The sequence below is a fragment of the Pagrus major genome, chromosome 3, assembly GCF_040436345.1.
Source record: "Pagrus major chromosome 3, Pma_NU_1.0".
Classification (NCBI taxonomy): Eukaryota; Metazoa; Chordata; class Actinopteri; order Spariformes; family Sparidae; genus Pagrus; species Pagrus major.
This window is the reverse complement of record NC_133217.1, coordinates 22,608,333-22,633,571: the sequence shown is the minus strand read 5'-3', so window position 1 is coordinate 22,633,571 and position 25,239 is coordinate 22,608,333. Positions and strand designations below refer to the sequence as shown.

Here is a 25,239-nt window from a genome sequence, read left to right as displayed (position 1 = left end):
CATTATGAAACCATAAATAGAGAATTGAAAAAAAAAAAAAATATATATATATATAGCTGTGTGAAAAAGTCTAAGAATTACAGGTCTGAATAGATATGCATTCTCATATACGTGTATGTGCACAAGTATGTATGGAGCTTGTAAAGCTAAAATATAATATGTTCCATCAATAGTCCAACATCAATTTTGAACTTTCTGTTTGCTTTAGATAATTAGGTTCAGTCTGGATGTTAATGTAGGCTCTTTTTCATAATGATGACACTGAAACTCAATTTTTTACTATTTATATGTCATGACACCTGAACCTTAAACTAGACTAGAGCTATAGAATATTCCCTTGAGGTAAAAATGCCTTAAGATAATGAATTGTTTTGTAGGCTGTACTGTCCCACATTTTAGCCTAACTTTTCCCCTCATATCTATTTATAGGCTGTTTTTTTATTTCCTGTAGATGTTTAATAGGTGATATAGGATACAGATGCAACATCCGTATGTTTTCATTGAGATATTGAATAAAAAAATGATTTTGTTGCCCAGTTTGAAAAAACTTTTCCGCTTCTGTCTTAAAGGCTGAAACAGGAAGTCCGACTTATCACATCAGTGTGGCGTGTCCTTGTCTTAAATGAATGAAGAAGAGACGAGGCGGGTTCTTGAAGGTGTCGTGAACGCCTCTCCAGGTCGCTAAACGCATATTTACGGTAAAACGGACATGACATCAAACTGTGAATGTTGGTGTTTTCCGCATTCCTCCACCGACGGTGATCTTCAGGGCCGATCGCACGACGCAGTTCATTCAGTCGAAGGCATCAGGAGCGGAGCAAGGACACATCCATGGGACAGACGCCTCACGGGAACATCCGACCGAGAAGCCGAGCAGTCAGAGCGGTGCGTACGTCCTGTCCTCAGGTCTGTACGACAGGCTGGTGTTACACTCAGAGCAGCTCAGTGGTCAGTGTGAGAACCATATATCTCGCTTGATTGTTCCGTATTTACACTGAATCTGTATTCATGTTTGTAATGGTGGAATTTGCCAGCTTCACTTTAAACTGTGTCATTTAGGATTAGAAAGTTCAGTATTGTTGCCTGAGGATTTGAGCGTTTTTTTTGTCGAGATTAGCCATGTTACAACATGTTGAGAACAAGAGAGAAAAACCAATAAAACGCTGGAGGCTGATTGTGGACACCATGGAGCAGATAGTGAGACTCCAACCACGTTTACACACTGATTTATTCCCAAGAAAAGCATATATGACAGGTCTCGCATATTTCCAGTGTTAACCAAAAAAGGAAGTTATTAACAACATGTTTAAATCTGTTTATGGTGTCTGCCAGGGCTGGAAGTAACTAATTAAAACTACTCAGATCACTGAAATTAAGTCACTTTTATGAGTATTTTCTCAAGTCTGTAACATTACTCATATTTAAGTATGCAGTACACCATGTTATCTACTCATCATAATCGAGTACTGAGTACAATTTGAATTAAGGGACCACTATGTAGTTTTGTAGAAGAAATTCAAACTGAGAATTGTAATATTTACAATATTAATGAGGTAATAATACAAACTTTTTCCATAAGTGAATAAACAAGCTGTTCTCAGAGGAAAATAAGGTCCCAGAACACTGTTTGAAGGTAGAAAGGTGGCAGGGTCCGCCACATATAAACAAAGTAAAACAGTATAAATTGTGTTGTCCTTTAAGGTCCTCTTGTCACCAAAATTAGTGGGTCTACACAGGTTTTTTAAATGCGGGTGCACCTGCTAAAAATCATATATTGACCCCATTCCAACTTCCCACAGGCGAGGCAGCCTGTCTGTGATTTTTATCTGAAGCATAATGTTGTACGTCACTGACGTCATGTTCCACGTCATGAATGCTCTGGGAACAGTTGTAACAGAAGAGAAAACAACAATAGACCTTTTGTGAAAGAAGCGTCTGTAAAACGGTGGATAAATTCTTTTGACAACCCCCGCGAAATGACATATCATAATTTGAGCCATTTGGTCTAATAACATTTGGAAAGACTAGAATGATTAAATCATTTTATCCCCATTCAAGTTAGCTGGCCACTAAACTGGAAGTTAGCCGGTTCGGTTGGCGATCCAGGTATTTTCATAGCCGGGAAGTAAAGCTGTTTTAATATGCTGTAATGTAACTGTACTCTACCACTAGTGACCATAAAATGCTCTTCTGTTCAGTGTTGGATGCCCAACAGTTAGTAAGGTTCATCGCTGTGCTATCACAAAAATTACAAAGTGGAAAAGAGCTCGGTCAAAATATCACGTTGATAGGCTTAAATTATTGATTTGATATGAGTGATGGATTAACTGAGTGATTGCTCCTCTTTTCTCACATGTGTCTTATTAGTTTCAAGGTACTCTGCAGATACTCTGTTTAGCTAATATCTGGAGATGGGTATGATAAGATTTCAGTGGTAGCCGACAACCACTCTTATCGCTACTGCTACTGATAGTAGTTGGGACAGGGCGGTGTTCAGACAAAATTTTGAAATGATGTCTGGGTTTGGGTCAGTTTGTCTATGTGCATAGAACAATGCATTTCCATGGTAACCTAGACTGTACATTTCTGTTATCAGGGTAAACTGGGAGGCCGTAACCATGGCAACAGACAACTCCACTGCTTTTTCTGTGTTCTATTCACATTCACAGCCACGCTCAGCCGCTCTCGCTTTCTCACTTGCTCAACCACGCACTTGCTACACACACACACAACTTTTTATTTTCTCACAATCACTGTGCTCATTCATATTTTAAATTGCTACAAATTATATCCAGCTATAAAAAAGCCAGACAAGTCAGCACAGAAATACAGAGTCGTTGCAATTGTGATGATACACCGTCTCGTCTCGTCTCGTCTCGTCTCGTCTCGTCTCGTCTCGTCTCGTCTCGTCTCGTCTGATTGGTGTAAACTGGCAGGTTTTAAGAACTTTGCAGACCTGCACATAACAAGTAGTCGCAAGTTTCATTTCTTGTTGTTATGAATCTTTGGTCTGAACAGGGCTTTAACTGTTTTGCGGTTAACTTGGGTGCAGACATAAAAAACCTGTTGATTACCACTCTCTTTTTTTACATTTTCGTTTGGCAGGGAATAATACATAGATTTGATGAAATGAAATCAGGCGTATGTTGGTGTCTGATATCTATAAATAAGTACCATTTGATGTAGATCCTAGATGTGGTGATATTGAATGAAAGTTAAGCGGTTTATGTGGTTTAAATTTTAGAGTGATGAAAGGCTGTAGAGTTTGCTGTTAGATAAGCCTTGAATTAAAGGGGATTATTGGGTCTTGGCTGAGATATGCACTCTACTGAGCACCATTCTAGATCTACATTGATATAGTTTAATTTTGAGCTTGTTGTATCTACTGCTTACAACATTTTTTTGTGAGGTGCTGTTTGGGCAGGTTTTCACCAACTGTTCTGAAGACTGTTTGAAATCACACAGTCTACTAATGTTCTGTCCACTACATTATTATTATCCAAGCATACTGGCAACTAAATTAACAATTGAAGGTCCCTTATTATGCTCATTTTCAGGTTCATAATTTATTTTTTGGTGTCCACAAGAAAATGTTTTCATGCTTCTGAAAAGTATTAAATTCCCAGCCTGTGGGAAACATTGCTCAGTGGTCTGTGACTGTGAGGCAGTGTAGACCTGGTAACATTGTTTCTGAGTGATCTGATCACAAAAGGACAGCTCTAAGTACGGGTGTGAACAGTCCAAGATGCATTGTAATCCGATCACTCAGGCTACATTCACAGGTGTTCTGGGACGCATGTGACCACATTCTTTTAGCAGTGTGTATGGACATGTTTCCTGGACCACACTGAAGGACCGCCTGCTCATCTGACGTCCTCCACAAAAGCATAAGAAGAAGCCACAACAACAATCATAATGGATTACACTATGAATTCTGTGTGCTTCACTGTAATGTTAATTACATGTTTGGGCTCTGTTAACCTGCAGATGTTTGTGAACACACTGTCTGTTTCAATTGATCCAGCCATTGAACTAGTAACCACATTGTCACCAGATTCCAGTTTTTGCATGAGGACAAACTTAAACTATGTGAAGTGGCTACGGTGAATTCTAAATCATTGGTGCCTTCTTACGAACCCTGCATTAAATACAATTCATTAAGATGTTTCTTTACTTGTAAAAAGTGACAATTTGACACAGCAGCGCTGTACCAACCTGTAGGTGTATAATTGCATTTAGAGCGGGGAAGTGACATCTGATCATAAGAGCTCACTCGAGACGCATGTTAAGACGCATTTAATTCCAGGTGTGAATCGACAGGCACCACTTGGGATCGGATCCCTCAAAACGGATGATAAATCCAATTGTGAACATCCTCTGTGTCACAGACAGCTGTAGTTATATTCTCTGCGTGTTAGTTATAGACAAATGTGTATCCAGTTTACTAAATAGTGAGAATTGTAGCTGTGTGATAATGACGTGTTTAAACAGAGAGAAATACAAACTGTAGAAAATATTTTGGGCTCATGCAGTGGCTCAATGTAACTGATTTCCAAAGGTTACTTTGAGTGATGCAGGAATTTAAATTGAAGAGAAGGTGCAAAAGAGTGAAATGATGTAACAATGGCAACAACTATGTGGCAACTCCCAGTGAAAGTCTGGTTGGTTTAACCTCTGTGCCAAGTCATGTTAGCCAAAAAGTGAATGATCGTGTTGTGAGACTGGTTGGACTAGTATGTGCCTAGTTTCGTAAGGTTAACTGAAACAGCTTACAGAGAATGGCCGAGATTGAGATTGGAATTTAGGGATGGGCAAAAAAGAGGAAGGGAAGAAAGAAATGCAGGCATATAGAAAGGACAGAAAATGAAGAACAGGAAGTAGGAAGTGAGAAGGGGAAACTGTAGGAAGACAATAAAAGTGAAAGGGAGAAGGTAGGAACACAGCGTCATCGTTCTGCTTAGATTGGGTCAATTATCTTGGCTGTCCATAGAGGTTCTATTCCTGGGAATTACTGAATAATACCACATGAAGATGCAATTTACTGAGGCTTTACTCTGTCAAACCACATTACTGCTCTGTATCAGCACACATTGGGGTGTGCAAAGTAAAGGTCTCTCTTCTGGATTTATTGAATCCAGTTATGTCACAGTGTTCCACAGAAGAGATGTGAGCACACCCCTCTATCCCTGCACGGTATGGCTCATTTTGAGCGGTGAGTGGTGAGATCATCTGAGATAAGGACATTTGTTTCCATTTCTAACCTCAGTAGCTCAGCTTTTTAGCTAACTCTGGTCAGCAGCATCTTCTCTCACACTAGATTTCTACTCATTAAATAATAAATTCAAAAGATTTAATGTTTTGAAATACAATTAAGCGGTGATTAATTGTTTGTTTATTTATGTGCATTTCCATTTATTAATATGGATTGTACAGCTCCTCAAATATAGTCTCTTGTTTGCAGTCTTTGGCACTTAGGTAATGAATGTATTAAAAACTATCAGCTAGTTATGATCATTATATCTCAGCTTTATTACTCGTTACCTTTTAGCTTGTGACACCAGATGTTGTTTCTTATTATTATGGTCACAGCTTGTTTAACATGAGAGCTGTTTCTGGACAGTTCCTTCACAGATGTTTCCTATCATGCAGTCATGTATCCCCGCTGCCGATCGGTGTTTGAACCTCATCTTTTTATATACATTGCAAACTCTGCTAACATGAAGGAAGAGCAATGCACAGCTTCACATGTAGTTGACAGTATGTCTGATGCTCTCAGAGAAAGATGTTGTATTTATCTGTCCCATCAACAACTCTGTTTGACTGCATATGAGAAAGTACATTGATATTAAACTGGGGAGGAGGAGGAGCGCTGCTGCGTCCCTCTGTGTGTGATGGTGATCAGGCAATTATTCTGATCGACAGCATAGGTTAGTATTTCATGTTAGTGAATGTTCTGTGTTCTTCTACACATTGAAAGGTCACACACAGTAAAATAGTTTGGAGTGAAGCAGCTGTCCTGATAAATCCTGAGATCCTGTCTGAAAATATTTATTTCAGAAGATAAAAGTTTAATTATGTTTCCTCTTCAGCTTTTAGTTCTGCTGATTAAATGTACCATGATATGTGTTACAGTGACATACTGTGTCCATGGAAATGTTTAAAATAATGGAAAGCAGCCTCTCTAATCATAATATCAGTGTGCACGTGTTATGAACCCGCCTGCGTAGACACATCTTACTGTATGAATAATGCGCTCTTTGAATAGCAGGAAACAGACTGCGCCTTTGACTTTGACCAGCTTTCTGTTGGTAAGTTCTGCTGCCTCAAGATAGCTATCTGCCATCAGTGCGCCTGACCACACCTCACTTTAAGACCAACACAGACAGGTGGACACATTCTATGAATTTTACTAATAACTTAACCTTTCTAATTGTGAATCCTGTCTACATGCAGTTAATTGCCATCTCCCTGTTTCTCTGGCCTGTGCTTGATTAGTTCCTAATGAGCATAGGTTATTTAAGATGAGTCTTTGTGTTGTTTGATTTTGATCAAGATGCACATGGTGTTCGAAATTTAGACGTATCATTAAGTTTGTTGCCTAAATCTGTGTGCTACAGAATATTTTGGACTATGTTTCTGAAGGTTTCTCCTGATGCAAATACCACTAATTTGTTTACACTGATGATGGCTTCCAGCTGTGTCCCTAATGTTTTTATTCATCCTTAACCGTGCACCCAAATACAGTGTATGGTTTTGAGCTTTGCACACTGCTACTTTTCACTTGGCTTGTGGAGCTCAAAACTCAAAAAACCTCAACAGCAATGTCTCCTTCCAGAAGTTATGACCTGGTAACTACAGATAATCCACACACTTAACTGTTGTGAGCAGTTAAGTGTAGGAACTATTTTCTCTGTACTGAACCACACCTGCCAACCGCATCACCGTGCAAAAAGAAGCATTACTCATGGCTGAGGGGCCTGTGCTGGTGACAAGCTGGGATGTAAATGGTGAATGGACTTGCATTTCGATAGCACTTTTCCAGTCTACTGACCGCTCAAAGCACTTTACAACACTTGTCGCATTCCCCCATTCACACACACGATGTGCAGTGATCCGGGGAATCTAAATGCCCCATGATGTAAACATTAATGTTGTCTACCTCAGCTCATAAACCACAAAACCGATGTAAATTATTTAAGATGCAATAGTTTGGAAATCCAGACTATTTATTTAGAAGATTGTATAAACATCTCTCTGCATGAAAATGTCCCACATTGACCGGGTAACGTCTTCAGTGTTGTATGCTAAAGTTACGCAACAGAATATTAATGATGAAACGACAAACCTTGTCCATGCCCTTATTTTTCATCCAGCTCTTCTGCCTTTCCTTTCCTCATCTGCGGAGAGTGGTCATTTAGCTGCTGTAAGACCTGACAGCAGCAATATAAACTCTGCTTCAACCTACAAACATTTAATAGTAACTAATATATTTTTATATTTTGTTTTAATACTTTTCTCTATGCCTAAATATACAGTTGTTATACATTGCAATAAGACTACTAATTTATTTGTTGACCTAATTTAAGCCAAATCTGCACAGAGAAGATTTAATTTTATATCTCTAACATTAGCACTGTACATAATAATTTGAACTTGACATTGGCACATATAATTAATATGATTTGGGCACATGCATTTATTTCATTCAGCAACAGGCTGTTTTACTGAACTCTTGTAAACCTTTTACAGATATGTGGTCCTCACAGAACAGTAATACTACAAGCACAATGATGATCTTATAGAATATGACGCATAGCTGTAAATTAAACTGACCAACAATATGTAAAGGAGTTAAAATGACCTCAGCCTTAAACATCTACAGCAGTAAAATGACACATACACATTAATGCAGCAGTAATATGAATCCACAAATATAAGACAGGTCTGACAGGGGACAGTTTATGGCAACATCAATACTTTCACTTTTCATACTTTAAGACAAATTTCCTGATAAAACATACTATTTTACAGTGTGGTATTAGTATTTTTACTTCCATAAAAAATCAAAATACTAGTATTACACCACCGCATTTCATGCAGTAGTTTTAATTCCCCAAAGATTGTCATAAATGTTTGAAAGCCTGTTAGCCACAAGACGTAATGCAAAGCTTTACTCTAGGTTCTTCTAATAGACCAATAATTCAGTGTCCCCTCCCACAGTCTTTCATACTGTATCATATAAGGAAGTCAGACGTATCGAGGGAAGTAGCTTACATACAGCTGATGTCATACTAGGCATAGTGGAAAGTAGTGTGATAAATAATAAAGTATTCTGTCATCAGAGAGGGAATGGCATTTGGGAAAACATGTAGGACAAAACTTCCTTTTGCATATTTCTAAAAGACGATAACTTGAATGGAAAATGTCCATGAAATTTAAAGAATGCAAATATATTATCAGTATACTGATGGGAGAGCGGGGATGGCAGAAAAAGAGGCCAGGTCAGAGGAAAGAGCCTTCATCTTTAGCTAAGCTAGGATCCAAGTTATCATAGAGTGGTGTTGCAGCACATACTAAAAATCTTCAGGTTTTAATGCCCAGTAGTAAAATCTGAAACCAGGAAGTGTTACACCTACATGTGAGCTTGGCTTCTGTAGAAACCGATGATGTCATAGGGACCTTCCTATTCCACAGAAAGGCTTGCATTAAACTGGACCAGTTTAATGCAAGCCTTTCTGTGGAATACTGAGATTTACCAGTTTAACTGGTAAATCTCAGTATTCCACAGAAAGGCTTGCAAAAACAGCCCTCACTTTAACCAGTTTAACTGGTAAATCTCCGTTGAAAAAAATGCAGGAGAAAAGGTACAAATACATTAAAATCATATAGAGATTTTGGAAAATATGTTCATGTTACTGAATACATTCATGAAGCAAAAGCAATGTGTTGGAATGAGCCATGATCAAAGTTAATCTTGATGTCACTTTTGTTTGAATTATACACCTCTCTGACTCTAAACTAAATTAAAGCTATATCCCTTCGGATTTCATTTGCTACATATGTGATCAATCATTCATCACTTATTATTGAAACAGACCTGTGATCTAATGAGAGCACATTTGAGATTTGAAAGAATCTCTCGGGGAAATTACTGTTTTGTTTGTTGTCTCAGTTTGCTGTTCCTTGGTTAAAACAAATGTAGATTTTTCTCTTTTAAGTAATACGTATTTTACAACTTTCTTTCATACTCAGGTCCAACTTTGGTGTATACAGCATTTGGAGGATAATGAACCACTTGAGGGTGACTGTTGAATAGCCAGGAATGGACTGACAAAGGACCAGGGGGATCGAAGTGAAGCAAATCGTCATGGCAGTTATCAAACCTGAAAATGTTGAAGACTTCTATGAGATTGGAGAAGATCTGGGAAGGTATGGATATGGCTGAGTGTGTTTAGGATCCACTAGTATCAAGAAGTGTTAACCACCTTGCAGTCATTAATTATTTGGACATTTATAGACTTTGTTTAAACTGTTCTCCAGCACCTTGGATGTGAAATTTTACAATGACTGAGAAGATAAAGTGCTGATTTTGAGATTTAATTTGAGGGCATTCTCATCTCCCAACAAGCCTGTAAGATGTATCATAAAACATCGATAACTGTGTGCATGGTTGATAAACTTCACTAGGAATAATGGTTGCAAAAACAGCCCTCACTTTAACAGATTTATGACGCCAGCAAAGTTGCTGACAGAGAAGTAAATTAGATATATCAACTCCCTGGATGTTCACTGGTGGAGTTGGGTGCACCTCCCTTCGAAAGTCTATCTTAGTGCCGTTGATATGAAGGTGGTTCAGCCCACAAAAGTCGACAAAGTCCTTGATGACCCAGTTAGTCACCTGAGATGCCTGAGATATGCACATTCTCTCTGCTTATTTAATAGTTTATGTGTTGGGAATGGTGTTGTTTTTGTGCACATTATTTATACACCTGGCCCCAGATGTGTTTTCTGGAAATCTTTCTGTTGCCAGAAGAACTTGTAAATTTTTCTAGTGACTGTAACATGCATGTTGGTAGTATGGTAGTACATAGCCTTGCCATTGTCTTCCTGCACTGTCAAATCAATGACAGACTGTATGAGAGATGTATCAAAAGGCATGATTCCTTCATCTTCACTAATATGGATTGGAATGCACTTCAACAGTCCTAAAGCTGAAAGTGAGAACATATCCAAGAGGGGAGAGTACAGTGGCAAACAATGGTGTCAGTGTTCAAATATGCGCAGACAGAACTGTATGTGATTTTGTTGGTGGTGGCTTACCAAACAATCTTTAAAAAATGTTTTTCATCATATCTTTTGTTTAAATATCTGCACGGAAATGCAACAGTAGATCTATCTATGTGACAGAATGACGTAATGATGCATGTTCAGTCATGTACTGCAGCTGCAAAGAATCCAGTCGGTCCAGAATGTAGGATTTTAGAGGCATTTAGGGGTGATGTTGCAGATTGCAACAAACTGCTAACCCCTCACCTACCCACTATGGTGGCTGCTAAAAATGCAAAAAATGTGAAAAGGCCCTCTTGAAAGTCAGTGTTTGCCATTTTTCTACAGTAGCCCAAAATGGACAAACCAGACTGTTGAAAATGTCCTGCTCCCTCGGAGATATAAAGGGCTCATTCTAACAAAAACACAAAGATATTTATTTGGAGGTGATTATACACTGATTTAAACATAACAATGAATATTATATTCCACATCTGCCATTAGATCCCCCTAAATGCCTCACACTGGACTTTTAAATGAGACTTATGCAGTGCTGTTTTGCAGAGCTTCTGCAGTTTTGCCAAATTGGAAATTTGCCAATCATCAAAACAATACATTCATGCTGTAGTGCAAGCTTGGTGTTCACTGAAAATTATGTTTTTGCCCCATCCAGGGGTCATTTTGGTCAGGTTCGACAGGTTTGTGAGCGGGCTACTGGGACTTTTTGGGCAGCCAAATTCATGAAGATTCGGAAGACAGCGTGCAGTCGCCTTGGCCTTGACCGGAGCAGTGTGGAGCGGGAGGTGGAGGTCCTCCAGGCTCTCCAACATCCCAACATCGTGACTCTCAAAGATGTTTTTGGGTGCCGAGCTGAGGTGGTGCTCATTCTGGAGCTGTGAGTTTACAAGATACTCTGTCTGCGTCTGTATGTGTGTTTTCAAGGACTGCTCCTGTGTGCATCAGTTTTTGTCATTTGTCATAGCAGCGGTCAGTGCTAGCATTGGAAGTCATAACAATATGACCTTTCTCACAACAGCCATTTTGACTTGTAATTGAAGGAAAAGAGAGTTATTTATGAGCATTACTCATAATATAAATGATAACTTTGCCCCATTTAGTTGTGTCATGAAATCCTGAGTTTGGCACAAATTCTTAAAGATTAAACTGCAACAACCCAAAACTGGATGTGCCCTCCACTACAAGCCATTTAATGTACCAGAGCCAGTTGATTTGGCCACCATTCAAAGAGACACTTGTTCCTTTTAAAGGTTATAGAAACTGTACAGGACTGATGGGATGGGGAGAGGGGCTTTCACTTTTTAAAAAAGTAAAATGCATCTTTATCTTTTAAGTGGTAAATGGCCTGCATTTTATATAGAGCTTTTCTAGCTTTACAATACAAGTCAACATTCATTCAGGAGCAATAACCATTCATACACACTCACACAGTGATGGAAGAGCCACTGGGAGAAAATTGGGGTTCAGTGTCTTGCCCACTTCGAAATGTAGACTGCAGGAGGCGGGGATTTAATCAGTAATCCTCCACAGCCACAGCCGACCACTTGAGGCTGGAGAAGATGACAAGAAAAAAGTAGTAGGACAATTGTAAATATTAATGTAATCATTAAACAACAATATACGCATATGCATTTACACAAAATCAATGTATACGACTCAGTTTACAGAGGAGTGTGCAAAGGTAGTAGCAATGCTCTCAGACAAGTCCAGTTCAGTTTAGATACAGTGGAAATATTTATAGTGTACAGCAGTATTTGAGTATAATATGTATAATGTGCAATTAAAGAGAATGGAGGAGATCAGTGAACTGTCATGGGCGATGCTGTCAGTCTGTGTAGTGATGAGAGCAGCTCTGTCAGAGTGGTTAACCCACACCACACTGCACAATGAGCTGTAGTCTCTGTTTAGAGTGTGGTAGTGCAGAGCCAGAGGAAGCTTGAAGAGGTGATGATGGATTCCTTATAGCGGTCTCACACTGTATCAGCAGCGCTTGCTTCAGCATACAATCATTGGTAGAGAGTGAGTATAGCAGTGGAGACGGACCACGACCCTGTGGAGCCCCGGTGCTGAGGTCTAGTGGTGCTGGAAGTTGTCACCAACTGTGACAAACTGTTTCCTGTTGGAGAGAAAGTTATAAATCGACTGGCAGACAAAAGTGGAGACTTTTATGCTGCATAATATGTATTAGCAGTAAGTGACAGTATTGAAAGCAGAACTGGAGTCTACAAACGGTATGTGGACATACAGTATGTGTGTGGGTTGTCATGTGTCTGTAGAATGTAGGGCAGGGCTCAGTTTAATGGTGTCTTCCACAGATCTTTTTGCCCTGTGTGAACTGCAGAGGGTCTTGGAGAGAGTCAGTAATAGATTTTCAATGTTTCTTTTTTTTTCTTTTTTTTAGTGAAGAGGTGTAACAACACTACAGCAACAACAACAACAAAACAAGACATACACATAGACATGATGGGCAAATATATAGACAAACAATTACTGAGATCAGCCATGATATTTAATGATATGATTAGAGTACAGGATTCGAGACTATGTAGTATAGCTAAGAGGCAGTGACATTCAGTGATATCGAGGTTGGTAGGTTTGGTAGGTGTGTGAGTGAGGAGTGAGGTGTGCTTTATGAGCGGCAGAGGTTGGAATTTAGAAGGAGGGGGAAAATGAAGTGACACAGATTTCTCTTCTCTCAGAACAGTCAGGAAATGGGCTACATATGAATGAGTCTTAAAATTGATGCTACTGTAAAACCCATGCTTACATGCAGATTGTTGTACACAAGTTGCAGCAGTGAGGCTTATGCTGTGGTGCAAGAACTACTCAGATCCTTTACTTAAGTGAAATTAGTAAAATGACAATGATAAAATAGTCAAGTAAAATTCCTGCATCTAAAAATATTTTTGAGTAAAAGTACAGACGTATCACCAGCAACATTCACTCAAAGTATCAAAAGTAGAAAATGTCTCCTTTTCAGATTGTTAAATTATGGCGCCCCCAAGGGCTCAAAACATTTTTCTCAAAATCTTATGCACACAAGTTATTACTGTGTACAGCGAGATATAGGACAGTTACTTTCCACTACTGGGTGAAGGCTCTGAATGAAATGAACAGTTAATGAGGTGGTTTGCTATTTCATCTTAGAGAGCTAATGTTTGTACTGACACCACCGACAGAGAAAGGCTGACAGTTTCACAGCTGTGGAGTTCTTACCGAGTTATATACATTTCTTACACTGCTGTGTGCTCACCACAGATTACAAACAAAAGACTGAAACATTTTACTGTTGTATTATCCTGTAAGATATTTGCTACCTTGTCCATGGCCTGTACAGGGTGGACAAACAAGTAACACTTCACTATAACACACACTTCTGTTTGATATTTCAGTGTTAGTGGGGGGGAGTTGTTTGACTTCATTGCTGAGAAGGAGAACCTGCTGGAGAGTGAGGCCATTGAGTTCATGAAGCAGATCCTGGAGGGACTCGGATTCATGCACAGCAAGAACATTGCCCACTTTGACCTCAAGGTACCAGAAAACTGACCTGAATGACTTCTCAGCTCACTGTTGATGGTTTGAAACACAACTGTGAACTATGAACTTATTTTTGGAAATGAAATGAAAATATACTCTATACTTCCACCATAACATCATTGTTCTCTCTATTCAGCCAGAAAACATCATGCTGTCAGATAAAGTGTCACCACACCCCAACATCAAACTCATCGACTTTGGCCTGGCCCATCATTTTCATCAGGGGGAGGAGTACAAGAGCACAAGTGGCACCCCGCAATACCTCGGTGAGGAGGAACAGTCCTTCATCGGGCTTTTATTTGGGATATTTGTTTTTAGATATCTATCTGTGAGACTTCTTCTATAACATATGAAATTATTCACAGTGCTCGAAGTGGGCAAGTACATCTACATTTACATCTAGGGCATTTAGCAGGTGCTTTTGTTCAAAGCGACTTACAATAAGTATATTTGTCACAAGAAAGAAACCACAACATATCACCATTGATAAAGTAAGAATGAAAAAATAGAAACAATTTTCAAGCCTCGTCTGAGCAAAGTAGCTGCTATTTATCAAGGATACCTTAAGTACATAAGTGCTATGATTTAAGGGCTAAGGGTAAGAACATACAAGTGCATATGCTTTTTCTGAACAAGTGAGTCTTGAGTCTTTTGCGGAAAATGGCGAGAGACTCTGCTGTCCTGACATTGGTCGGGAGTTTGTTCCACCACTGAGGCGCCAGAACAGAGAAGAGTCGCGATTTCGCTGAGCGACCTTAGGTTGCTCTCAGCGATGACGGTACCAGCCGGCCAGCCCATGTAGTGGAGCGAAGTGCTCAGTTTGGGGCGTGTGGTCTGACCAGTGTTTGGAAGTAGATGGGTGCAGTTCCGTTGATGGCCTTGAAGGCCAGTACCATCGTCTTGAATCGGATCTGGGCTGCAACAGGAAGCCAGTGGAGATCACGGAGGAGGGGGGTCACATGGGAGAATCTGGGTAGATTGAAAACAAGGTGCGCTGCAGTGTTCTGGCTACACTGCAACAGTTTAGTCGCAGAGGCTGGGAGTCCAGCCAAGAGCGAGTTGCAGTAGTCCAGGTGGAAGATGAGCAGCGCTTGGACCAGGAGTTGCATTGCATCCTTTGTGAGGAAAGACTGGATCCTGTGGATGTTGTAGAAGGCAAATCTGCAGGATCGGGCCACGGCAGTGATGTTGGGGGTGCAGGATAGTCTGTTGTAGAGGATTATGCCCAGGCTCCTTGCAGTCGATGAAGGCGATACTGTGACGTCTTCGACGGTGACTGACAGGTCCATGCGAGATGTCTGCTAGACATTCCAGTTGGGTGTTGTATGCATAACAGTGGTAAGAGAATCCATGTGATGTGATTGCAGAGCCTAGTAATCTATTGTATAGTGAAAGCAGAAGTAGTCCTAGTACTGAGCCTTGAGGGACACCAGTTTCCAGAACTGACAATGAGCCATTCCATGTGACCTAAAAGGTGCGATTTGTCAGGTATGATGTGAACCAGGTTAGAGCAGAGTCAGCGATGCCAAGTACTCAGCAGTACACGGTACCGGCACTTTTACATTTTAGTCTTTGCTGTACAGTGCCTTTTTCTTGTGCACAGGCACTTCTGTCAAGCTGCCTGTACTCACTTCTGCTCTTCATATCAAGTTCTCTGGGCAATGCATATCGGCCCTAAACAGCACACACTTAGTGACACTTACTTCCCCCTCTTGTCTGCCTGCTTTTTTTCTGTTGGTGCTTAAAGAAAAAAAGAAAAAATAAATAGATTTAAGTTTTGAGCAAGAGTAGCAAAGAGATGTCAACAATTCTGTGCTCCCCACATACTCCACACAATAATGCACCCGGACCAGGTCAGATTTATCAGGAGCCAATCATCCCATTTGAAAAGACTTCTTCTGGAGAAAGGTGGTTAACTGTGGTGTGGTTGTTTGACTGACTGTGTTGGTTTTTGTCCTTTGTCCTTTCTCAGCCCCTGAGGTGATCAACAGTGAACCTCTGAGCACAGCAGCTGATATGTGGTGAGCATTCTGTATGAGATAGAGTCAATTTGTCTGTTAGTGACATGTTCAGGCCTGTTCTGTGCCCCGCTCACTGCACAAGATCTCAGGTGTCAGGACTCTTATCTGCCTTCATACTGAAACTGTAACTGAATAACACCATGTACAGTATCAGACTAAGGGATTGAGGGAATGTCCAAACAGTTAAATACTGTATTTGTAAAACTTTTTGTCTTGTGTTTCTTTCTCCTCCAGGAGCATCGGAGTTATTACCTACATACTGTAAGTTGTAAGTTTGGGTGGCATTGTGAGAGTGCTTTTGTTGTCCAACACATTTAATAATCATCGGACTTGTATGGAAATATCTGCTGTCTGACATTATTTGATACTATGTAAACCCCAGCAGTGTACACTCACTGGTTTGTAGATCAGTTGACATTGTTTGATTCATGGCCGTCAGCTTTAAAATAATCTTCTCATTTGATTTCTATGAAGAGACTGAGATATTTGGAGCTTTTATCATAGGTGTTATCAGAATAAACTTTCCTATGTATGGATTGGTTGAGTTGTGGACATGCTATCGTATCACTTTTGCTGTTTACTCTGTCCTCAGATTGAGCGGTTTGTCACCATTCCAAGGAGATACTGATGAAGAGACTCTGAGGAATGTCATTGCCATGAACTATGAGTTTGATTCACGGTATTTCAGCATGACCAGCTCCATGGCCAAAGACTTCATTGAGAAACTCTTGGTGAAAGATCCCACGTACGTAGTAAATTTACGGAATTTGTAGTGGATAATTTCACATAAGCTATATTTCCCTATTAGCTCATTGGGAATTCTGGAATAACAAATTGCAAAGTTATCCAGTGATATCTGTGGCTGTGACAGTAATTGGGTTTCCATCCAACTGTATCGAATTTAAGAGCGGATTTTGTGACAATGCGCGAAAAGCAAATGCGAATTTATGCCCGTTTCCATTCGTTATTGTTTTGCGATTATTGGGAGAGGAGGAGTGCGCCGTGAGATTACGTCATAAGAGAGCGTGAATGTATCCATGACAACAGTTGACACTCAGCTGACAGTTGACACTCAGCTGACACTCAACATCATGGACAATTTACTGGTGAACCTATCGGCTCTTGGGAGAACATTAGCTACAATTTTGTCAGCCTATAAAACCCTCCTGAAGAGGAGAAGGAAAAGAAGATTTTTAATGTTACGAGTGCTGTCGGAGTTTGCTGGAGGGAGACCGCGTCGTTCTCCATTTGTTTGGGAACGTCACCGGGTGAAGGACTTTTGGGAAGTCGTCGTCCAGCAGCACTTCAGACATACCACGACGTCACATTTGGGTTAGTCATGATTTATTCGCAAAACCTGTTTCCATAACAAAAAGTCGCATTTTCCTTTTATCGATACGCTGACAAATCCACCCCCTACAAGCGTAAAAACCTTTTTGCGAATTTACTGCCTTTTTTCGAATTTCTGGCCTTTCCATCAAAGTATTTATTCGCAATTTTTGAAAATGCGAATAAGAAAAGGTGGATGGAAACGCAACTAGTGATAGTGCCTGTCTGTGCTTGCAAAATGCAATAACCCTCATTGTGTATCTGAAGTGAAGAAAACAATACTGCTATTGTACTGCTGTTGTAAAACTTGTATGTTGAAACCTGAGGCTTGAATGAATGATTTGATTTAGCCTTTATGGGCGTCCAAGACACTAAACAGCAAAGACAACCTGGATGGTCACATATTGTTTAGTTCCACCAATTCACAACAAGAATGTTCAAAAAGTCACTTAACATGAGGAATACTGTGTACTCTGATATGAACTTTTGGCTGCCAACAAAACATCCTCATTAACGAGACAATTCAACATGTCAGACAACCAAACCAAATCAGGACAAACCAACACACTGACTCTGTAATTTGCCATACACAGGACATTGAAACACAAAATGAAGTTGCTTTTGCTATTTTAGCTATTTTTAAGGTCATTTAATGTGACATGAGCGCTTCGTCACATAAAAATGGCAACAGGAGTCGTGCCATTATTAGCATTGCACAAGTAACAAATCCACACTTCACCCTGACATAAGGGCCAGTGCAGGAAGTCTACCTAGTGCAGACAGTTTTACACTCAGTATTTGTTGACAACACCATAACTATCTGCAAAAAATGAGTTACTTCAAACATCAATGGCCCTAATGACTCTGAAACTCAGAGCTCACACATGTCCTTAAAGACTCTGTAAGGACACTCCCACACATAGTTTAAAAGCCTGCCAACTCCTCTCCAGTTAGTTAGAAGTGAAGAAGCCTCTTGGATGAGAGGTGAAACGTCTTCAACAAACTGAAACAAGTCCAGTTGCCTACGATACAGCACCTAGATTTACCATGACCTGGATGACTGAGAACCTTCGTCAACATCTTCAAACATCAATGAACTGTTACTCCAGACTTTGTTTGTTGTAAACACTCCCCGATGACTTAATAGAAAACAGTGGGCCTGGATTCAATGGCCATTGAGGAAATTTAAACACTTCCACCAACGGTGTCATTTCGTCACTCAGCTGCTTAGTCACAGACAGTCATGTCTGTTGGACTGGCCTCCTGTGGGGTCTTCGGCTCTGAGAGTCCAGGATCCAGTTCCATAGGAGGGTGTGGCATGGACTCCACAAGTTAGTGTAAAACCTGTTGACTCATGTTATAGCATGATTTGACAGTGTTCCAAAAGTACAGATTAGTAGAGTTTCCTGATCTGATGTCATCACTTATTTTTTGATGTGTATTACAGTGACAGAATGACAGCTGAGGAGTGTCTACTTCATCCATGGATTAAGGTTACTATAAGTCTTCTATCATTTAAGGCCCACAAACCTGCTTTATTTCTATCCTACATCATGCTGCTGAATGTGTATGAATGTATGAATGAATGAATGAATGAATGAATCCTGTAGCTTATAATGAATATGAACACTGTCGTCTCTTTCAGCCCATCACCCGTAAACAGGTGGCCAAAAGGAATCGATCCTCAATCAATATGAAGAACTTTAAGAAGTTCAACGCCAGAAGAAAATGGAAGGTAAGCCTGGAAATGTATGTCAAATCATATTTTTTAAATATTATGTTTTTGGGGAATATTATGCCTTTTATTAAGGGAGCTGTCAATGAGACATGACAGGAAATGAGGGAGAGGAGAGAGATGAGGAGCAACATGCGATAAAGGTCAGAGACCAGAGTCAAATGGCTTCCCAATTAGGAATTTGCTTCATCAGGTATAATGAATGGGTGCTTCACCCTTTCTCCCAGGGGGATAGCATTTACAGTGTGAGTGGCCCAACCAACCAGTGACGGCCACAAGTGCAGGGAAAAGGGGAGCCTCAGACAGGTTCCTGTCTGCAAATATGGCCAGCTGTGTTTGTTAGAATGCACAACTGAGCTAGAGTCTGCGTTGGTCAAGTCAGTTTTATTTGTATACCCGATACATACTGTATATATACAAATCACAAATTTTCCTCAATTACAAAGAAACAAAAACAGAAGATCCATTGGGACAGAGAGTGGCCACGTGGAAGGATAATGGTAATAGGTACAAGCCAGAAGTAATCAGGGAATGAGCAACTGAAAGTTGAGTTGAAAGGATGAGTTTGGATCTCAAGGCCCCAATGGAGATGGACTGTCTGATACCCATATTACCCCCCACCCCCTTTTTTCTTTTTTTTAGATGTCCTATAACATGGTGTGGATGTGCAACCGGCTGGTCCGGTTGAAACTGCTGAAGGGCAGCCCAGATCCAGACACGGTACAGGTGAGACCATTTATGTCACTTGACTTCAATATTCAATATGAAAGCAAAATCTTTTTTTTTTTTTTATCATGGAAAGAAATCTACTTGTTAAACAAACACAGTTATTTAAGTTAACCCTGTGTCTTGTATATAAAAAGATGTTTCTTGTTGTTTTGTCCACCACATGCACTATGCAGTGCAACACCAACACAAACTGCAGTCTCAGTAATAAGCAGAGACTTGTAGAAACATCTCTGACACAATGTCAACACTCATAATACGTCTCACACATACAGTATTTATTATAGAGGGGGAAGAGGAGTTTTGAAGGAAGGTTTTAGCACCATCCTCCTCTAGTCAACCATATATCCTTTAAAATAATGAATAAAATGTTCAAATTTCTTTTTTCATGCATTTTCAACTCATATCTTTTTATTCATACTCTCAGCTAGAAACTCCATTCCAAATTTCAAAAATGTCCATCTTTCTTTAGGGTATTACATTTTCAAATCTCATTAAAACTTTTCCAACTATGTAACTTTCTTTGAGCTTAGTTACAAAGTTGAAAGTCCATTAGAATAGCCTACAAACCCACTCATTCATGCATTTACATTAGGGATGTTCAGATACCGTTTTTTCCTTTCCTCCGTGTGTGTGTGTGTGTGTGTGTGTGTGTGTGTGTGTGTTTTTGTTTAAAAAAGGAAGTTTTTTTTTTTCTTTCAACAGCTGTATATACTACTGACCCTGTCTGGATATGTTATGATTGCTATCATTGTTGTATGGCCTGGCTCAGGTAAAACCTTGCAGAGAACGATTGCCATGCAACATTATTTTATTATCTATTTTGACAGTTGGTCATAACCAAAAAAGAACAAATAAAGAAATCTAGGAAAAAATAACAATTCCTTTAAAAACTGTGCACCCACTTTTTAAATAGAACAGTTTAAAACAGTAGTGCAACAGCTTCAATAAATCTAGGAATAAATGATTCCCTTAAAACTTACTCACAGAACTTGTTTGCTTGCAGCACTTTGAAGGGCAAATGTTGACTGTGTCCACTCAGTGTGCACACTCAGCAAAGACATGGGACACACTTCAGAAGTCCTAATGTCAGTAGCAAAGCTGACTGCCTGCACGTCTTTCAGCCTACATGAAATGTGTTCCCTCACTGCCTCATAAAGTTTGGTGAGAGCAGGTTCGTCATGCTCTTTCACGTTGTAAGGGTCGCCCAAGTCTACCTTGATGTGTGGTAAACTTATCAGGAGCCTTGGGTAAGAACACGGATCATTAATACGGACTGGTATTATTATTTTTTACTCTGTTTATTTTTACCAAATGTGATAAATGGGGCAGAGGGGAAAGGTCGCGAGAGAGATGACGCGCGTGGCAGGTGGAGACCGTCGGAGTTTGGAGGACGTGGCCATCAGGATAATTTGGTGAAACTCCACAGGAGGAATCCAACAGAAACCAAAAAAAAAATCCTTTTTTTTTGGGACACACTTCAGAGGTCCTAATGTCAGTAGCAAAGCTGACTGCCTGCACGTCTTTCAGCCTACATGAAATGTGTTCCCTCACTGTCTCATAAAGTTTGGTGAGAGCAGGTTCGTCATGCTCTTTCACGTTGTAAGGGTCGCCAAACCAAAAAACCAAACCAAACCAAAAAAAAATCCTTTTTTTTTTGGTTTGGTTTGATCCTTAAAAGACCACCGGATTACTGCGTTGCCGTGATCCGGTTGCCAAACGGGCTGGGTGAGCTTTGCGTGGGTTCGCTTCTTTTTTCATTAAGACTTACGGCAGCTCGCCACGTTTCCACCTGTCAAAGGTAGTTTTATTTTGATACTTTTCTTTCAGGACTAATTCTTTCATGGACACTTTACCTTGGGTTTTGGACGTTTGAACTGTGGGGATTTTCTGGGTTAATATGGGGTTTTTGGCCAATTGTTTGTTTGTATTGGAGTGTGCCTCCCTTCTTTTGTTTGGTGTGTGCGTCCGGGTCGGACATAATTTAATTTATTTTCTGTTAATACATAATCAAACCTTCTGTGTGTTTTTGTTTCTTTATAATTTATTCCAACATTATCATAGGTGTAAGGGAGAGATTTGCTGTTTACTTTTGGGGGTTAAATTATTTTCGGTCAGCCGGCAGTGTCCATTCGTGGCACTTATCAAGTCCGCCCGTTCCCTTAAAGTTTGTGTTTGTACTTTTCCTTTTTTGAGTTAATAATTGAGGGAGATTGTTACAATGTAATGCGTCTTCAAATGCTTTATTAGGTTGCTGGTGTTGAAATTGGCAACACTCATGCCACCCTTCGAAATTACAGCCTTGCATACTGAACATGTATGTAACAAACATTATACAGTGTGCTCAGCAGAGTCTATTTCTGACAATATTTCTTACATTTAGGTGATAGGAGTTGTGTTTGAGGTAGAAGCAGGAGTGTGAAAGGTGCACCTCAGCTAAAATCGCTGTGGAAGTCTAGCCTTGTTCAAATCCACACTGTATGCCTTCAAAGATACAGATACAGTTGTGCAAATGTATAGGAGACCCATAAGTTCGCATCAGATTAGAAACCAACTGTAATCCTTTTCTGCAGAGACAATGTGAAAGTGACGTAGAAGACACCGAAAGCAAGCCTGCTTCTCTGCTGCGTCGAAGGCTCAGCAGCAGTTCATAAAGCTGACCAGAGGAAGGAAGAGCAGTCCAGGATGTTCAGCAGAGCAGAGAGGTCCAGGCTAGAGACGAAGATCACTGACGCGAATTGTTTTCTGTTAAACTGTTCAATTCAAATAGATGACTGCACATTATGTTACACACTGTCTCTGAAGTGTCTGTGAGGTGGTGTCAGATAAATGCACACTGCTTCAACTGATGAGCATTTCTTTAAGAGGGACTTGGAGGAGAGAAACTGCTTTCTTTTAAAGTTCAGGTCATTGTCACTGTGGACACATGCTTTAAATGATGCTTGTTTTGCCGATGATACAGTGTTTACAGGAAAAATTTGGGGTAGAACTCTCTGTCCAGAAAATGTAAAGCTAATTTTATATTATATTTTACTTTAACAAATAGAAATATGAGATCTATTCTTGTTTTAAATGTTGTCCTTTAATGGTTAATACTAGTAAACCAAATATCGAAAACATAAGGGACCATAAAAATAGAATCTATAAAACTGTTTTGTGAAAGTTGTTCAGCTAAAAGCTAAAGTGATGCTTTATTAAGTCTTATTTCCATAGCCCTAAACATCTTTGCAATTAACTATGATAACAAGTTGTGGAAACATTCAGATTGCTATAAATGTAAAAGGGTCAAAAAAATCTTAATTCTGACTCAGAGCTAAACTCAAAATTCAGAATTTCTTCTCAGAAAATGTTTAAAGTCAGAACTCTTTTTCTTTTTAAAAGTGGCCCTGATCCTCTTTTGTATGTAATCAAAGCAGGAAGTGGGTCAGGAAACTGTAATGGATGTTTACAGGAAACACAGTGAGCTGTCCACTCGTGATTTAATCACAAAAAACGCCTGTAAGTTCATATGTCTAATCTTTGATTGCTCATGTTTCTTGTCCCGTTTGACCTGTTTATAGCAACGTTGCTTTTTCCTAGATCTCATGAATTACTTTGGTGAGCACAATGTTATCATAAATGATAGAATTGATGACAGGAGCAATGGAAATATAACCCGAGCTTTATTAAAAAGTAGTTTGCCTTTAAGGAGCAACTTAACACGTTTTGTGGTTGTAAGTGTGAGATGTGTTTCACCTCCGATCAGCATTACTGTTGGCTGTGGTCAGAACTGACCTGTTACACCTGTAACCGCACCCAACAATGATGTCACAGTGCACTGACACAGTCAAGGATACACTTCTTCATCACTTCAGCAAGGTGAAAAGCTCAGTCAGTGGAGGTCTGAAAAAAAAAAAAAAAAAAGAAGTCCATGGTCCTGTTTTAGCATCCGGTCCAAAGTGCTTTTAATGTTTGGTAACAAAAATCCTTCCTTTATGTCCATTTAGTCGCTTGAGTTTTCAACGGCATCTCTTCTCATTAGTAGCTTGCTCGGTTGCTGTAGAACTGTCGAGGCTTCCATAAATCTGAAAGCGTCTGGGACTTCTCATCCATGTTGACTTGCAAGTTGAGCTTTATACCTTACCTCATGAGTTGAAATCCACTGATGTTCAAGACATCAACAATCAGCTGTAAGGGAAATGTGGGTTTTTGGGGTGCTATGACACAATTACACTGAGTGTTTGTTCTTTTATATTTCATACCGCTGAAGATACAATAATGGACTGTATATAATCATACATGTGTTGTAAATAACATGGCCACCTACACCTCTTACATTTTTTTATTGTCACTTGACTTGAACAATCCTAACATTGAGAATTTTAAGTATTTTGAAATGTTGCCAAAGCTATAACTTTGTCTCTGGCGTGTTTGTTGAAATGACCTGTATTGGTGTGTTTACAGTTTGATTTCATTTTCATTCATCAGTTGATATATTTGACACAGCACATTGCAGTATGTCAGTAAGACATACAGTATGTATGTAAGACAGTGCAACTGCAGTTACTGGTCACTGGAATGAGCCGTTCTTGAGTCTAAATATATTTAACATTTATATTTACATACATCACATATTAAAGAACTGAACTGGGTAAAAGTGATGGTTATAATAAAGTATGTTTTTTAATAATATCAGAGTGGCTTAAATAATTATTTATGCTTGTATATGAATAGTAGTGGCTTACAGCAGTATTGTGACCTCTGACCAAAGGCTAGGTTACATTATTCCTCCGTCCTGTCACCAATTGCTCTGTCACTATAACTGAGGCCTGTAGAAGTGATCAATTCAAGCCTGTTTTGGAGCATCCAGCCAGCTGCACTGGTCTCCCAGGTCACAATTCAACCGTTTGTCCTTTTGATCAACCAACAGAAACGCTGACCTTTGGTTTATGGAAAAGATTATTATAGTAGTGTGGCATCACCCTATTTACAAACTGCAGCACCAAAAATTAAATTGGAGGAGAACGACTACTGTGAGTCTGCATGGCTATTTAGCTTGTTTCCAACAGAGGGTGCTGTCTACATGTTGACATCAAGTTGACTTTTGTTCACTCACCTGTCTCTGGAAGTAACTGACAAAGAATTGTCTGCAGAATTGTCAAAAAAGGCAGCTGATGTAAAAGATCTTGTTTTTTGAAACGTATCCAGGCCTCCTGTCCCGTTGTAGAGCAGTTTGTCAATGTGTACCAAATTCATGTAGTTTATCTTAATTCAGCACTATGTGTTAAATGTTTTGATTCAATTTCCTCATTTGTGGCCATCTCCTTATGTTTTGTTAGTCAGTGTGGCCCCTGGGAAAAAAATGTTGCCCACCCGTTATAAGCCCCATTCACACTGCCCTTTCAGTGCAGGAATCATGCGTTGATACTCCGCCTCACTGTCTGTGTAAATGTTACAGATGTGGAGAGTGGGGACAGTTTCCCTGCGGCTCTAATTGGCCTAGTAACAGAGCCGCAGCAGAGGCGAGACAACATCTGTGTGAATGGAAAAGCTGGAGGCGCGGATCAGGGGGTGTGTCGGTCTGATGGTGTTCACAGTCTGACAGCTTAATAGATACTTCACTAATCA

General features: G+C 39.8%; 2 protein-coding genes across 2 annotated transcripts in view; one reads left to right on the top strand and one right to left on the bottom strand.

Moving 5' to 3' along the window:
- The window catches only part of LOC140993880 (homeodomain-interacting protein kinase 1-like), a 318,372-nt gene that overhangs the window by 6,760 nt on the left and 286,373 nt on the right, over positions 1-25,239 (bottom strand). The gene's annotated exons all lie outside the window — the stretch shown is intronic.
- Positions 792-24,303, top strand: LOC140993785 (death-associated protein kinase 2). The gene is made up of 12 exons (XM_073463324.1): positions 792-885; positions 9,253-9,429; positions 10,940-11,161; positions 13,677-13,815; positions 13,958-14,087; positions 15,794-15,842; positions 16,077-16,103; positions 16,435-16,587; positions 18,619-18,664; positions 18,817-18,906; positions 19,549-19,632; positions 22,206-24,303. Exons 2-12 carry the CDS (start codon positions 9,368-9,370, stop codon positions 22,284-22,286), a joined length of 1,083 nt encoding a protein of 360 aa, XP_073319425.1. The 5' UTR covers positions 792-885; positions 9,253-9,367; the 3' UTR covers positions 22,287-24,303.

What these genes read in the sequence shown, in the direction of transcription:
- LOC140993785 (XM_073463324.1), top strand. Translation starts at nt 9,368, where the DNA reads ATGGCAGTTATCAAACCTGAAAATGTTGAAGACTTCTATGAGATTGGA. An exon ending in TTGCCCACTTTGACCTCAAG is followed by an intron (nt 13,816 to 13,957) that starts GTACCAGAAAAC and finishes CTCTCTATTCAG; the next exon opens with CCAGAAAACATCATGCTGTC. An exon ending in CAGATCCAGACACGGTACAG is followed by an intron (nt 19,633 to 22,205) that starts GTGAGACCATTT and finishes CCTTTTCTGCAG; the next exon opens with AGACAATGTGAAAGTGACGT.